Raw genomic sequence first — 15,708 nt, forward strand, 5'->3', positions numbered from 1 at the left:
ATCGAGAAAAATACAATTCGCTTGCTCCTGAATGCAAACACACACACAAACTCACTCGCGTTATCGATCGTAAGACTGACGTCAGATTTCGGTGTCATGTGCAAGGCGGTTGATGAGTCTAGGGGGTAAACTCAATTCAATTACTGTACCACCATCGGTTTAATTCCCCATCCATCTGTTCCAGTGCACCCGGCTCGCGACGTGACTGACGCAAACGGAAACGGAGACACCGAAGCGCCTCAGTGACGTACCACGAATCCCGTTCACAAAGCATGTCCTTTCTTTGTCCCCGCGCAAAACAGTTCTGAACAGTTAGTAACGCAATAAAATGTTGATTACTTATCCACCAATAGGAAACACGAATACTAAAGCGTTAAAGTTTGGAGTGATTCATTTTTCAATTCCTTACTACATTTTGTTTTTGTAGGCTATAAGAAGTCAGCCCAATTAATTGTATAGTGCAGTAGGTTGGTGTCATGAGCTCGTTACTTTTCACGGTGTTAAACAAACCAGATGCATGGTATGGAATTCTTTAATCTAATGGACCAATGAACTGTAGCCTAGTTCAGAATGCTATACAAGGAAGCCTGGGAGAAATTGCGAAGCGCTTTCAAAGATGATGGTCTAACGAGAAACATCAATTTCCTGAGGAAGCTTAGGTACTTCGATTCTTTTAGAAATCTGCAGCAGTTTTGAATCCTACGTCAATGAACTGATGTGAGCACATAAACTGGGAAGAATCGGTCTCAATGTTTAGGACTCTTTATATTTCATGAGATTTCCTGAGCTCATGGGATCTGGTACTACGAGTACATCGAATGTGGTTAAGGCAAACAATTTTGCAAGACATAAAAATTAATAAGGAATCTGAGGGTAATAGCCAAACGAATACGATGTACCAAAGGTGACAATAACTATTTACCAAGCAATCACAAAGTGAAGTCTGTTCAAAAACATTTGACACCGAAAACGAGAAAGATCTTAGACTTAAAGATATACGAGATCTATGTTTCGATTCAACTTAAAATTGGAATAAAACTCTTGAATAGGAATTTTCTTGATTAAACGTACAAGGTTTTATAGATTGGCAGACGATATGTTTTGGATTCCTCGTAAAAGGTACTGAAATGGGGTTACGCATTTGAACTCACTAGATGTAGAGCCACCTACAGTAAACAAGCTAAGTAATTTTGGATCGTAAACGTTCCACCGAAAGGTCGGTCCAGTGCCGGTTGAATGTGTTTTTGTTCGTGCGCCAAATCAAAACATCCACAAAATTAGAACCACGAGATAGTTTCGTGGAGGGGCGTTCTACTGAACTTCACTTCATTATCAGCACGATGTATGGTACGCAAACGATTGGCGTTGGATGCCGCTCCGGGAGCAAAGTACATGTCGTTTTGATGAAGGGCAAGGAAGGAAAAATATGCAAAAAAAAATGGTAAAAAAACAAACACTCTTTCTCTCCCTCACTTGATTGGGTCCGCTTTTTCGACTCGATGTAAATCAAAACCTCTCGAGTGGAGGAATACTGGCCTTAGTAACCTTCCTCTTCTTTGCTAGTAAAACGCTTCGGAAAAGCAGTAAAAACCACCATCCGATGCGCCGTCCACTGTGGCATGCGGCCGATACGAGTTCGTGGAGCACGTCTGCAATGTGTCGAGGGACACAGAGTTGACTATATGTGTGTGTCTGTTTTTTGTTCCTTCTTTTGGGGTATGTCAATTTTTCCTACTTTTGCTGACAAACCGTCCGCACGTTTCCCACGGGACCAACGGATGACCGATCGTGTCCGTCCGTCCGGGACGATGGAGAACTCACAGACGTGACATAGTCATGTTTTATGAGTTGGTGGTGTTTTTTTCTCCGCATTTTCATTTCTGTTTGCCTCCCTTCGCTTCGCTCTAATGTTTGCCAGCTCCCGGGGTAGGTTGTCAGTCCCGGGCCGCCGGGACTGCCGTTTGACACCCGGGCGAACCATTAACCCTCGGGCGGTACCAACGAAAAACCCCACGTTTGCAGGCGACACCAAATGTCAACCGTTTCCCGGCTCGAAGGACGCACGGACCCGGAACGCGGACGGAATCGTCAAAACTCGGCGTCGAACGTGGCGCACGGTATGTGCGAGCGCCTGTGTATGACTGTTTTGATGGCGCTGGGAATTGCGATGCTGCTCGTCCCGTCGCCGAGATGATCATGCCGCCGTGTTCGAGTTTGACCACAGTGCTTCCACGCCGAGCTTGCCCTTGGAGCGACCGTTTGGACGTGCATGTCTGGCGAGTGCGCTGCAGCTGAAGAGCGACATTCGGTTCTATTTCGTGCGGGGAACCATAACCGTTTCACGTTTTGTTTTGCACTACTTCTCCCGGGGTGTCATTAATTACGAGCGTTGAACGCATTAAGCGTCCCCGTGGGGTCATCGTTGGGACGCGCCGTCGTTCGACGTCAAAGCTGGCTGAACTAGTTTCTTGGAAGTGGAATTGACTGAGTGTGACAAACGAAACAGACCCGAACACTCTAGTCTGGTTGTCAGACATACAATAAATAACATTGGAACAGACTCATTTCACACTAAGGGGGCTCTGTCCACTGAAGGTATTAAGTGAGCTTATATTGGTAATATTTTCAAAATTATTGTTTTGATTCTTAATGAATCTTCCTAATCCCTAATGAATCTGAGTAAATTCAGTCAATCGTAACTTAATTATGATCCCTGTAAAAACGGCACTAAACAAGACTATCAAACAAGATAATGAACTTATATAACCTTTTCTTTGAAGTTCATCTTGTTTTAGCAGTACTTTGTTGACATTAAAGAAGTATAATCTGTCCCAAAACATATACCAATTGAATCCTTAAATTTATATCTAAGAAATTGAACAAAAACTTTCGATAAAATCAAATCGAATTGACTGCTATCTGACCGATTACAGTCACTAACTTTTTCTCACAGTTCAAGGGTGTTTTTATTTAATTTGAAAAGAAACTCAGCTGGAAACGAAAGCTCCTATAAAGAAATCCTTCCTTTTGAATATCAAACCGAAAAGTTCCAATAGGTCACTCAGAAACCATCGTGACGATAAAGTTCCGGTTTTATTACAATTAAAATCCTACCTCGGATAAAGCCCGTCCACTCAGAGACTAAAAGGAAACGTCAGCACGAAAGATCTCTAATCTCATCATCTCATTTCATCGGGTCGCATTCATCCGAATGGAGTCATTAGTGAACGTTGCATTGACGTCGAAGCTCCAAACCGACGGAAGATGATAGTGTTCCGTTGCCATTGCCGTTGGGATAAAGGACTCCAGTTAACCTTCCCCCCTCTTCGAGCGGGAGATAAGGACGTCAACGTCAGAAACACAGACAACCCACCGTACCTGTGCGTCCTCCTCTCGAAGGCTCCGACGATGGACGCGATTTTGAAGGCGATTACAAAAGTAACGAAAGCCAGCAGGAACTACCAGCATCGTGAGCATTCCAACAGCCATCGAAAGTTGAAGAAGTGGACAGAATCGATAAGACAAATCGCTTGCCCTGTCGACCGGCACAGCGAGCCCTGGTCGATGCAGTTCGTGGGCTTATCTTATCGGGCCACCGCCGGGCACCGGGATGACATCCGGGGATTCCGGTGTCCGTTCGATGCACACTTACGATAAGCCGGGAGATGATTCCCCCTCGGTGGTAGTAAAAGTTTCGAGCCCGAATTGTCCGTTGCCTCGGTTGCATCGTGCAATCGGATCGAATCGATCGGGCACCGGGCACACTGTTGTGACACCTTTGGAAAGAGAATAAGTAATCCTCGCCCTCCAGGTAGATAATTGCAGGAACACGTCACCAAAGTTTTGGGACCTGCTGCAACGGGAAACCCTCCCCGGACCGTGGACAGCTGTCACGCCCGAGAGGGAAAATGGATGGGAGGTTCAGGGCAAGGAATGAAAAAGGAAATGGAAACACATTGATGATAGAGAGCGTCTTCGGCAGGCACTCAAGGCACACATCCTCGACCTCGGATGGCCAGAGCCATAACCATTTCCTAGCGCGCAAATCGATCTCAGATTACCGACCCGCGATGGCCGAAGAAAATGGAAAATCTTAGCCAAGAGCGTGCGGCGGCACGAGAGGCAGCAGAAATAACAAGGCAATCCTCTTAAGGCCCAGGATGTGGGTAAATCTTTTTTTTTTCTCTCTCCACAACACAACAACCGTTACCCCGCGACCCAGCCAGACACCTCTACCTGCCACCCGATAGGAGCCTACCTTACGACCCCGTCCAGTTAGTCAGTGCCGATCGATGGGCGATAACCCGTAACGAAAGTGATAAAAATGGAAACGAAAGGGATTTTTCATCTCTCTTCTTCGTTCGCCCAAAATGCGTACGGCCGGTCGTATAAACTAATAAAATAAAGGCGAATATGTGAATGTGGGCCACCTTCTGCGGCACCGGCACCGGATTTCCAACTTTTTAGAACCCAAATGGCCACAGAGGCTCCCTCGGGGGGGGGTTCCAAAGTAGCAGTTCCACGCATTTTGAAGCATCATGCATGAATTTGTACCTTTTCGTCTTGTGCTCTCTTTCTCTATCTCACTCTCTCCCTATGTCCCTCACTCTCTCTTTCACTCTCGGTCACTGTTGGAGTCGTTCCGAAAGGTTTTAAAATAATAATAATAATAATAAAGCGAACTTTTATCTGCATATCCACTCTTTCGTGCGCTGACTTTATAGTCGCGAGGAAGCTGCAATTTACGTATTCTAACCCCTCCAGGCACTCCCCAAGACCCGGTTTTGGTCGGTCCCTGCAAAAGATTCATCTCCACCTCCTTCTTCTGGTCAACAATTGTGCTATTTTGTATGTTTGTGCCAAAAGGGAGAAAACGAATCGGTGGATAAAAGTAAAGTTTATTGGGCCGTTTTTCGTCCCAAGCCCAGCTGAAACCCTCGGAGCGTTGCTGTTGGCGTGGGTTTATCGCTGGAAAAGATAAAGTTTCAGTTTTTTTTTTCCTGTTTATTAGCTTTAGCTACTTTTAAAACTTGTCGAAGAGGATTATCGACCACGTACTACTTGGGAAGATTATAAATTTCACATAATGATTATGCAAAGCTGCTAAAACGTGATGACTTTGGAAGAATCTTTTGCCCGGTCAAGCTACAAATAAATTGCACAAAATCACCTAGAAAAATAATGATGGGATATTTGCGGTATAAAATTCCTGTGTCGAACTGGTTTTCACGTGGATCGATTTATTATTTGTTTTCTCAACATGCTCAATACACGCTGGCAAACTGCACTTTTTGCGTTGCACATGGTATAAACTACCTACACACGCTTTATAAACAACCCCAACGAAGTTGCAAAGTAATGGAGTAGGTAACCGCTGGCTAATCCATCCTTCCATCTGTGCATCGATCAGTCAGATTGGACGTGGGTTCGTGCTGTTGTAAAACCTTACACGATGCTTTATTTTTTGCCTTTCCTTTTATACTCCTCTCGACACTAAATCCTGCCCTCCTGCCTTGTTGGCAGGCAGTCGGTTTGGGATTGTATTTTTATGTCGATGCTTGCCTGCGCTTTGGCCAGGCTGGTTGTTATACTTGCCCTTCGCCTGCGTTGCGCCCTTCCACCTCAGCGTTGGTGATGCTCCGCGGTCATCGACGTCTGGCCAGAAGAAACTCGAAGGTACGGTCGCTAGGGTTTATCTCTTAATTTATCTGCTTCTTTTTATCTAACCTGTGTGTTTGTGTGTTTGTAAGGCTCCAATGGTGTTCGGTCCAAATAGTAGCTCGTTCTGGAGGCTGCCTAGAGCGTATTCCGAAATAAAACCCAAGAGCGACGTCGAACGAGAGATCGAGGAAAGGTGCGCCGGAGTGAGGACGCACGGAAGTACCACGCCCGATGACGTTTGGAGCTCCGTAGTAGGCAGCGCGCATGTTACCTGGAAACCAGCTGTTTGAGAAACCGATTCGCTTCTGGTGGTGTTGGTGCGAACGTCCTGCAAACGAAACCGGCTGATCTGTTCGAATTGCGCATCCACAAACGAACGGAATCCGAACGAACGCGGGCGAACAGCCGAGCCGGTCCTTTCTGCGCCTCGGAGGAACAAGGACACCGCATTGGCAAGGGCTGTCTCTGCTCTGGTTGGGGGGAGCAGAAGGGGATACCAAATTCGCTCGAATACAATGGAGCTATCTACTAGCGCCGCTCGAGAACGAAACACAAAACAAGCCCACCAGAAAAGGATAGCAGAAAATGGGAAATACTCACAAAAAACGCAGACATCCTTTTTTTCTATTTTCTCCCGGCTGGCTGGCTCCCTTCCATTAGGCGTGCTCCCAGCTGTACGGTGGCCATTTTTGTTGGCGTGAGTGTGTGTGGATGCGCACGGTTCGCCCCAACACCAACACTGGCTGCCGCAATCGATTGTCGGGAGGCCAATTTGGAGCTTATCCTCTCACTACAATTATGTGATGTCCTGAAGTACATTCCGGCGCAAGGTCGACGAACGCAAAGGAACCAGGCAACTCCTGGAACAAGTCTGTTTTTTTTCTTTCATTCTTTCAATGCAATCATTTTCAGGAAAAAAAAATTAACGATGATGTTGCCGTTTCAGGACGTTGGACGATCTTTTCCGAGTGAATTGATTTTTCTTACACAACTGTCTCTTAAAATGTGTTAAATTTACTAATAAAAAACATAGGGTTTGTAGGGGTTACTATAATACACTGAAAGTGAATTGCTATGATCTGAAAAGTTCCTTAGGAAAATTAAAATGCGACTGAAACCGAAAAGGACTGCAGAAACGAGGGAAAACCCTTCACAAACTAGAAATGATGAATAGAACATATTGAACGAAAATCACTCTGAAAGAAATAATCTCATGGTTAACCATAAGAACCTTTCCCCACTTCACGACCGAAACCAATTTGCAGAGCCGCGCGTTGTAGAAACTTTTTATCGGAAACGATCCATTAAACACGAGATAAAATGTGGATGGCTCATTAATTAAACCTCCCTGATGATTGATGCCTGCATTTACCAACTCTTGGCCCACGACCACACGGGTACAAAGTTTGGAATGCTTTCACTCCACTTCAACCATCGCTCGCATGCCAGGCCGGTGGCGTCATAAGCACCGCTTGACCTATTTAAACCCGTTTCGCACAAACGTTCTCACAACACCTTGCATGCGCCCACGGAAGTAACAAACGGAGGAAAACATCTTCATTTCGCTGTCATCATTCAACCCTTAAATCATCCCACCCACCCATGCCAGCCCAACCCCACATAACACAAATAAAAACGCCATTAAAATTGTTTTTGTTTTAACCTTTTTGCGATTATTATTTTCTTCTTTGATTTCGCTTCCCCTCCTTCCACCTCCCCCCTTGCCTACCGTTCTTCAGCATCACCGTACAATGTGTTTTCGTCCAACACTTTCTTCGCGTTCGCGATGTGTTTGCATTTTTCTTCCGCTTTTTATTATATACTTCCTGCACTGTCTTATTGTGTGTTGTTTGAATGTTTGTGAGAGAGTGTTTGTCTGTCCTGTTTTCCTGTCTGTCCCGGTCGGTCCATTCGTCTGCCAATGGGTTATTCGTTTGTTTTACTGTGTGTCTATGTGTGTGTGTGTGTGTGCTCGTCTGTAGGTTGCTTCGTGTTTCCTTTGTTGCTCTGTTCTTTAATTAAATAATTAAATTATCATAATTTATACACAGATTACTTGCATTTTCTTTTTTTTTAACCTCTCATGTTTTTGCCTTTTCTCGCTGTCAGTTAGTTGCTATTCGCGTATTTCCGTTCCCGTCATTTACTGTTTCTGTCCTTCGTTTCCTGTTGTTTTTTTTTCTTTTCTTCACTGCTCTTCGTTTTAATCGTCCCTTGCTACGGCTACAACACGGCTTTCCTGTTTCTCCCAGTCAACTTCTCCTCCATCCCATTGACTTCATCACACTTGGTTTTCCTACTTTTGTTTTATGTTTTTTTTTTGTTCACATGATTTTTTTCCTCTTTCGTTTTATTCAGTTCCTTTCATTCCACTACTATTATTATCAGTTTTTTTTGTTACATTATTCTTATAGTTACTATTACTAGTTTCAGTTTACTTGTTTTATTATTCTTGTTTACCCTCGTGGCGGTCCCTACTCGATATCCCTGCCACCGCACGCTGCAGGACCGCACGCCTTCGCTTCACATTGTAAATTGGAATTTCTAGCTTCTGTGCCGGTTTTTCTTCTGTTTGCCTCTCCTAGGGGTTTCCACCTTTTACTACCTTGCCTACTAAACGTTTATTATCAGCGAAATAGTTGCGATGACTAAACTTTGACTTGACAACGACAACGACATTGACGCATGTCGGTCTGACTGAGTGAGTGTATGTATTCGTACGCCTGTACGCATATGTGTTGCGTGTTTCTGTGTTTGTCATCCGTGAGTGTGCATGTGGTTTCAATTTTTTTTCCATATCCATTTTTCGGCCCACCCTTCGGCTCCGTTCATCGTTCCCATTCAGTCCTTCCGGATTTTCCGCGCACCCCCCCACTTCCATCCAGTCAACTATTTACAAACAAGTTACATACACATAGGGTTTTCCGCTGTTCTGCTTTAACTGCATGTAGTTTTTATTTCGCTCTTTGCTGAATGTTTTTCCACCCCACAGCTTTCCGTATGGTTAATTTTATGCTAAGGTTGTAGGTTTTGCCCGTGTAATTTGTTATCCGTTTTGTTTATGCTTTAAGTTTTGCACATTCCTATTCTACTGTTACATAAGACTTGTGTACGCTTACATCGTTATTTTCCTCATTTCCTTCAAAAACACACAGATTTGCATGACCATCCGCCATCCTCCCGTCGGGCCACGACGGCCGAGCCATCGCGCACCAATTCGCCGGGGCCAGCCAGACAGCTGCCCCACTCGGCCCGGTACGCTTTCCATCGCTTTGTCCCAATTCCGCAAATAACTAAACTGTGCCCTGCATCTCTGCCAACGTTTTGCCAACCAGAGAGAGAAGGTGTGTTTGAGTATACTTTTGTTCCATTACTTTTAGCATGCTGTGTATTTCGAACCACTTTTTGATGCGTCTAAATGAGTGTTTACCATGTTTGCTTATTTGTTTCCATTTTGGTTTGCTGATTTTATTCGTCGTTAGCATATTTATTTTATCATTGTTTTCATGCATGTCCATTACTTCCTATACCGAATATTCATTTGCATAGTGTGTGTGTGTGTTTCGTTTGTTATGATAGATTTTGTCGGTTCGTTTTCATTGTTTTAGTATTGCGGTGTTCCAAAAACAAGTCTATAGTATTCCAGGGTTCGTTTGTAAACATCCAAAGAACGTATTGTATTGAGTTTGATTATTTGTTTTGTTTGCTCGTTTCTCTTTTTTGTGTCTTTTGTATTTTTTTTTGGTTGCTTTCTCGCTTTAGTTAGATTTCGTAGTTTTTTTTTATGACTATTTTTCAGCTTACAGTTTCGCATGCAATAACTTGGCATTAAGTATACGTCTTACCTTCTCTATTCGATTATGTCAGTACTGTCAGTAGATAGAGGCTAGCGGAAAACCAATGTTCACTATGCGGACAACCGATGGCGGCAAGAGACATACATGAGCTACGTGAGAAGACGTGAAGACGTCGACTGATGGATGCACAGAGTGATACACAGAAGGATAGTTTAGGTAAATAAAAAGATGATCAGAAAAGGAGATAGTTGCCTCAAACCCGCTAGCATTGAGGGAGTGAAGGATACGCAAAACATAACGGGCATAACAAAACAACGTAATAAAGATAATAAAAGAGTAAAGGTAAACGAAAGAGTATAATAATAAATAGGTACACCTCTATGCGTTTAGTCGAAACGAACATGAAACACTGGCATTTTTGACGATTCAATCATCACAGTGTATGTGAATAATAGGCATAACGTCTATCAGATCTATGCAACTGGAAGGAATGGAACATGTTCCAGCAGCAAATGGCGACGATACTAGATAGTATGGGCTGAAATCTCATGCGATAGAAGAGCGGCGCTTTGCAGTTGAAGAAAACGAGAACGAGCTCAAACACGCCCGAAAGGATAAACACAACACACTCCACATACAGTATACAAGACCCACATGCACAAGAATACAGAAAGAATAAACGAACGAGAACCCACGCACAACTAAACAGGGCAACAACAAAACTACGTTTGCCACAACGCGCAACAAGACGGAGCAAAACCAGCGAAAGAAGACACCACCGAGTGAAGTATGGCCACCGTTTCGGTTCGGTCGATACGTCCAGCGACGTCCAACATGATTAGTGACGACCTCCGGGGGTGCCCATTTCCGGTCTCGGCATGGCGTACAGCCCCGGGGTTTGCTCCGTCGCCCCAGCCCCCATCATTATGCAGTCGTGTTGCGCGATTGCGCCTTTCTTTGGAACATAGATAGATTAATTGTCAATTGGATTACTAACATAGCTAAACAGTGGTTGGTCTAAATGTAATTTTGTCATTCCACGACTGAATTTATTTACTTTTATATGTTTCTCGGTCAACTTTTCTACTCGTTCTAGGTATGCATTTTCCTGCTATGCCACGCCTTCCCCTTTCCTTTCATTCATCACTAGGTTTTTTGCATTGCATATGCGCTTTCCTCTGAAGGTAATGTGAAAAATCAAGATATTGAGGCTAGATAGTTTTTTTTTGTTGATGTTGTTGTTGTTGTTGTTGTGTTGTTGTTGTAATATGTATATAGATATATGTATATTATATCCCGTACTATCGTTCCATTAAAGCCAAACACTCACTACGTCGGACACGGCAGAATTTCTTTTGCATTTTCCACCTAGCAACGAAAAGTCCCGTTGGTTTGTTTTTGTTTTATTCGTTTTATTTGCCTACTACCTTCGCCTAATGCCGAAAGAACGTCCGGATGTTTTCTTCGTTTTCTCTTTTCCCTCATGTTTTTTCTTCTTCTACATACGTTCCCTCCCTCCCACCGATTCCCTCGCTCGCTTGCATCATAGTCTTCGATTTGGGTTATCCTTTTTTTTCCATCTTTTAGCTGAAGTTTAATTGGGAGTAAAAACTACTATCACATTTAAATTTGCAACAAAAAAGTTGCTGTCTATTTTATATATCCATTTCGCACACTACCTCCTGCGTCTCGTCCTTTGTCGTCCGGGACGGCACACCATCACCACCACCGCCACCGTCGTCCACCGGGTCCGCAGCAGGTCGCCCCGTGAGTTGGCCGCTTTAGAATCACACGTTGTAGCAGGACACCTGCTGCATGGGCGGGAAGGCCGCCGTCATGAGCGGCGTGAAGCTGGAGCTCATCATGTACGGATGCAGCCGGTGCGAGGCCCGCTGGTGCTGGCGGTATTTGGCCGCGAACAGCAGCTTCTCGGAGGCTTCGGCCGCCGCCGCCGCCGCTGCCGCTGCCGCTGCAGCCGCCACCGCAACCTGATGGTTGTGGTGATGTTGCTGCTGTTGCTGTTGCTGCTGCTGCTGCTGATGGTGCAGATGCTGCTGCTGCTGCTGGTGATGATGTTGCTGCTGCTGCTGCTGTTGCTGATTGTGTTGCAACTGCTGGCGATGTTGTTGTTGTTGCTGCTGCTGCTGTGAGTGATGTTGCTGATGGTGGTGGTGTTGCTGCTGTTGGTACTGCTGTTGCTGCTGGCGAGCGGCCGCCAGCTTGTTGCAGGCCGCCAGATGCTCCGGACCGGCCGCGTGGTAGTCCCGGGGGATGGCGGCGGCCATCGAGCTCTTGTCCTGCGAGCTGGCACCGGTCGCCGCCGCCTCCCACAGGCTGAGGTCCGTGTTGACGACGCTCGTGCTGCTACTGCTATTATTACTATTACTAGTGCTAGTGTTGCTGTTGGTGCCTCGGTTACTATTACTACTGTACACAGCACAGCCGCCGGCGCCGGACAGCATCGCGTCCCGCTTGCCCCCGCTGCCCCGCTGGTAGGACAGGGGCGGCAGGTTGGCCGCGGCCATCACGCCCGCCTTCAGTGGGAGCGACTCGGGCCCGGCCTGGAAATCGCGGGGCACTGCCGCCGCCATTGAAGTCTTCTCGATGTCGCCCCAGCCCCGGGGGCCTCCGCCTGCGCCGCCACCCTCCACCAGGCCACTGCTGACACCGTTGGCGGTGCTATTGTACACGGCGCAGCTGGCCGGCATAAGGTGGTGCTGCTGTTGTTGCTGAAGCTGCTGCTGCTGCTGCTGCTGCTGCTGATGCTGTTGCTGCTGCTGCTGCTGTTGCAGCTGATGCTGACTCATACCCGTATTACTTGCGTTGCGCTTCATCGACGCGCTAGTGACACTTTTGGATTTGTTGCTACTGCTGACGGCGTTGCTGCTGGCCGTCGAGTAGCCGGTGGCCACCTTGCTGCCGGGGTAGCCGGTGCCACCGTTGCGGACAACCACACCACCACCAACACCCGCCCCGGTGGCGCCGGCACAGTCCGACGAACCCATATGGTACCGGTTCCAGTCGGTGTTGGCCGCGGACTGTTGCTGCTGCTGCTGCTGCTGTGACTGGGACTGGCTGGTGAGGTTGTACTGACTCGCCGACTGACTGGTAAGGTGTTGTTGTGACTGATGGTGGTGGTGTTGTTGGCCCTGGTGGCGACTGAGGTGTTGCTGCTGATGGAGATGCTGTTGCTGCTGCTGCTGCATATGGCCACCGGCAGTGTTGCTGACAGCAGCATAGTGTTGCTGCTGCTGTTGCTGCTGTTGCTGACTGGTGGCCGCTGTCGAGCGATGCATCTGCCGCTGGACGTAGTCATCCAGGTGCAGCTGAAGGAACTGACTACTGGCGGCTGTGGAGGACGACGACTTGAGGGCGGACGAGTTCCGCCGGCTGCCCGCAGCCGTCGAGCAACCACCGTTCACCAGCGACGAGTCGGTGCCACTGGCGCTACTGCTGTTGGCCGAGCTGTTGGTACCGTTCCCTGCACTGCTGCTGCTGCCGCTGCTGCTGACTCCGGCGGCATTCTTAGCCGCCATCGACGAACCGGAGCTGCGGGACGAATTTGGCATGTTGTTGACGAACGGGCTGCGCCGCTGACTTTCCATCTTGCGGAAGTAGCACGGATGGATCATCAGCAGCGGCTCCACCCGCGCCCCGACCGGCGGTTTGGCCTGGTTTGGCAGCTCGTACTCCACGCTGCAGTCCACGTGCAGCGGTATACTGAAATCCTTCGGCACCGAGCGGCTCGACGAGGCGGCGGCGGCCACGGCTGCTGCCGCTGCAGCCGCCGACAGCCTCGACGAGAGATGGTGCAGCTGACTAGTGGCCGCCACTGGGCTCTGCTGTTGCTGCTGGAGCTGCTGCACCGAGCCGACGTTGGTGCTGCCGCCGGTCATGTGGTCGTAGGTCGGGTAGCACGCTGCCATCGCCATCCTGACGACTTTTGCCCTTGACTCACGCCTTTTTTCACGCACGAAACACAAACCCACACACGAGACCACAGCCTACTGTTGCCGTGCGAGCTGTCACTTCACACTCCTGCTGCGGTCGTCACTGTTGCTACTTCATTTGGCACCGATTTTGTATTTCTTTTCTTTTGCTTGCACTCCTCTTCCTTCCACTCACTTCCCACTCGGCGAAAATGTGTCGTAACCTTTACCGTCGGGGAGCAAGGATTAGCTGAAGCACACAGCTCGAAATTCTCGTTTCGAAACACACAACCGCACACACTTCCGCACGCGTTGCCACAAGGAACTTTGAGTAATCCAAGGATGCGACGACGTTGAGCCTTCCGTCGGAATGATGGGCAGCCTTGCTCGTGCTTGATGTCAGACTGTTCAGTCTTCTCGAAGATCCGCAGACCGATTGCCGACGGGGTTTTGCAGTTGGACAGGTATCCTTTTTAAACTTTCCTCCTCCTGTTTGCTATCACACTTTGGTTGCTGTTCCACTGTGCACACTGCGATTTGCTGCTGCTGTTGTGAATTGTGTTGCCGGCAGTGGGTTAGAAATTTTTGGGGTTGTTACAACAAATCACGGTCTAACTTGGTATTTCGGTGAGCACTTCTTCTCTTCCGTTGTAGAAAAATAAACCACACAAAATGACACTGTTGGCAAAACTGTTGGCAACTGTGTTACGGGCAGCTGTTAGCGGTGGATGGCGTTGTAGAAGATCGGACACAACACGATGGCGTAGCGTAACACGGTCCGCAGTAGACGGAGCTACGAAATCCACTCGACGTGCGCGTCTGCTGACCTGATTTTGACACTTCGCACACACTTCTCTTTGCTTTCTGCTCCAACCCTACGTTGACACGATGCCGCAGCGAGTTGTTTTCGCTGGACCCCCGGATATCGGTGGTATCACAAAAACCCGTACACACGCTGCTGGTATTCCTTTTTTTGCTTGCGACTTGATTCTTTTTTGTTGTCGTTGCTGTATTGTGTACTCCAACCACTTTAGCTCCGGCTCGAAGGACCAACGAAGGACTATTGATTTTTGTCACTTCACACACCCCTCACACCTCTGCCGATCTTTCGTCGGGACGAAAGGATGGCTCCTTTTGCTTTGCCAGGCACATACACACTCGCGTACTTTTATCACATGCGCTTGCACACAGCCACTGCTCTGCTTTGCTCCTTCTATCTATGTTTCCTCTCTTGTGTGCACACTGCAGCGACTCGCTTCCCAATGGAGGTTGCTCACACCAATTGCCTTCTCTAAGCAATAACGCGCGCGCACTCGCTCTTTCCTTTTTCTCTCGCTCTAACACTCCGTTTCTTGCTGATATTGTTACTCCTGGCTGTTCGGAACACTCTTCACACGGATGCTCCTTCCTTTTCCTCCACGGTTACGATATCCTTGCACTCACTTGTCTTCTTCACAATGCGTGTGTACCTTCTACTATACACACACTCTTCCTCTTTCTTACACTCGCTATCTCTGTCTCCTTCTCTCATTCACTTGAACGTTTGCTTCTGTAGAACGCCTTGCTTCGACGTACTGTTTCGCGGTCCTTCCTTGGAAGGGTATCTTGCTTCTTCGGGCGTTAAGCCTCGACTGAGCATCGTGCTCGACGCTCGTCTGCAGCGCACGCCGTCGGGCGACCGTTTCGGAGAAACCGAACACCAACACCAGCCCCCAGTACGCACACTAGCGCCGCGACCAATGACGGTGTTCTCTCATTCCACACCGTTTACGCGGCCGCAGATGACGTAGCGGCGCGTAAAGATGGGAATCCCGCACGCTGGTGTGCGATCGCAATGGCGACCGGTTCCTCGTGTGTTTGTTTCCAGCTGATTGCACCTTTCCTTTTCTCGCGCAGGTACACGATGCGGCACCATATGATGCGATCGTTAAGGGTGGCACACACACACGGGCGAACGGTTGTTTAAATCCTTGTTCTCCAACCAACCAACGGAGAGAATGGACTAGACAACTACACTCTCACCGGGGGTGGTTATGCTTTACCAACACATCCACAGGCAGCAGTCAGGGTTAGGCAACCTCAAAACGATGCTGGAGTAGTAAAGGGAAAGAAAATTTGTATGAAAATTTTGCTAGCATATTTTGCAACACGATCGAATACAGGCATTAATTATTAATATTTGAACATAGAAAAATTCAAAAAAAATCTATAAACATTTCATAGAGTTAATGAAAAATTACGAAACGCTCAATAGCATGACTGCAGTATTTCTTCCCTGACGATTAGTTCCCATAATGTATTTGATACAGCATAACTATGCA

At 47.5% G+C, this 15,708-nt stretch overlaps 1 protein-coding gene across 1 annotated transcript; it reads right to left on the minus strand.

The window, feature by feature from the left end:
- Positions 1–10,561: 10,561 nt before the first annotated feature.
- Positions 10,562–15,001, minus strand: LOC131260714 (centrosomal and chromosomal factor-like). Its single transcript, XM_058262510.1, has one exon. The coding sequence runs from the start codon at positions 13,388–13,390 to the stop codon at positions 11,246–11,248; it is 2,145 nt and encodes a 714-aa protein (XP_058118493.1). The 5' UTR covers positions 13,391–15,001; the 3' UTR covers positions 10,562–11,245.
- Between the last annotated feature and the right edge of the window lie 707 nt (positions 15,002–15,708).

This window comes from Anopheles coustani, chromosome 3, assembly GCF_943734705.1.
Source record: "Anopheles coustani chromosome 3, idAnoCousDA_361_x.2, whole genome shotgun sequence".
Classification (NCBI taxonomy): Eukaryota; Metazoa; Arthropoda; class Insecta; order Diptera; family Culicidae; genus Anopheles; species Anopheles coustani.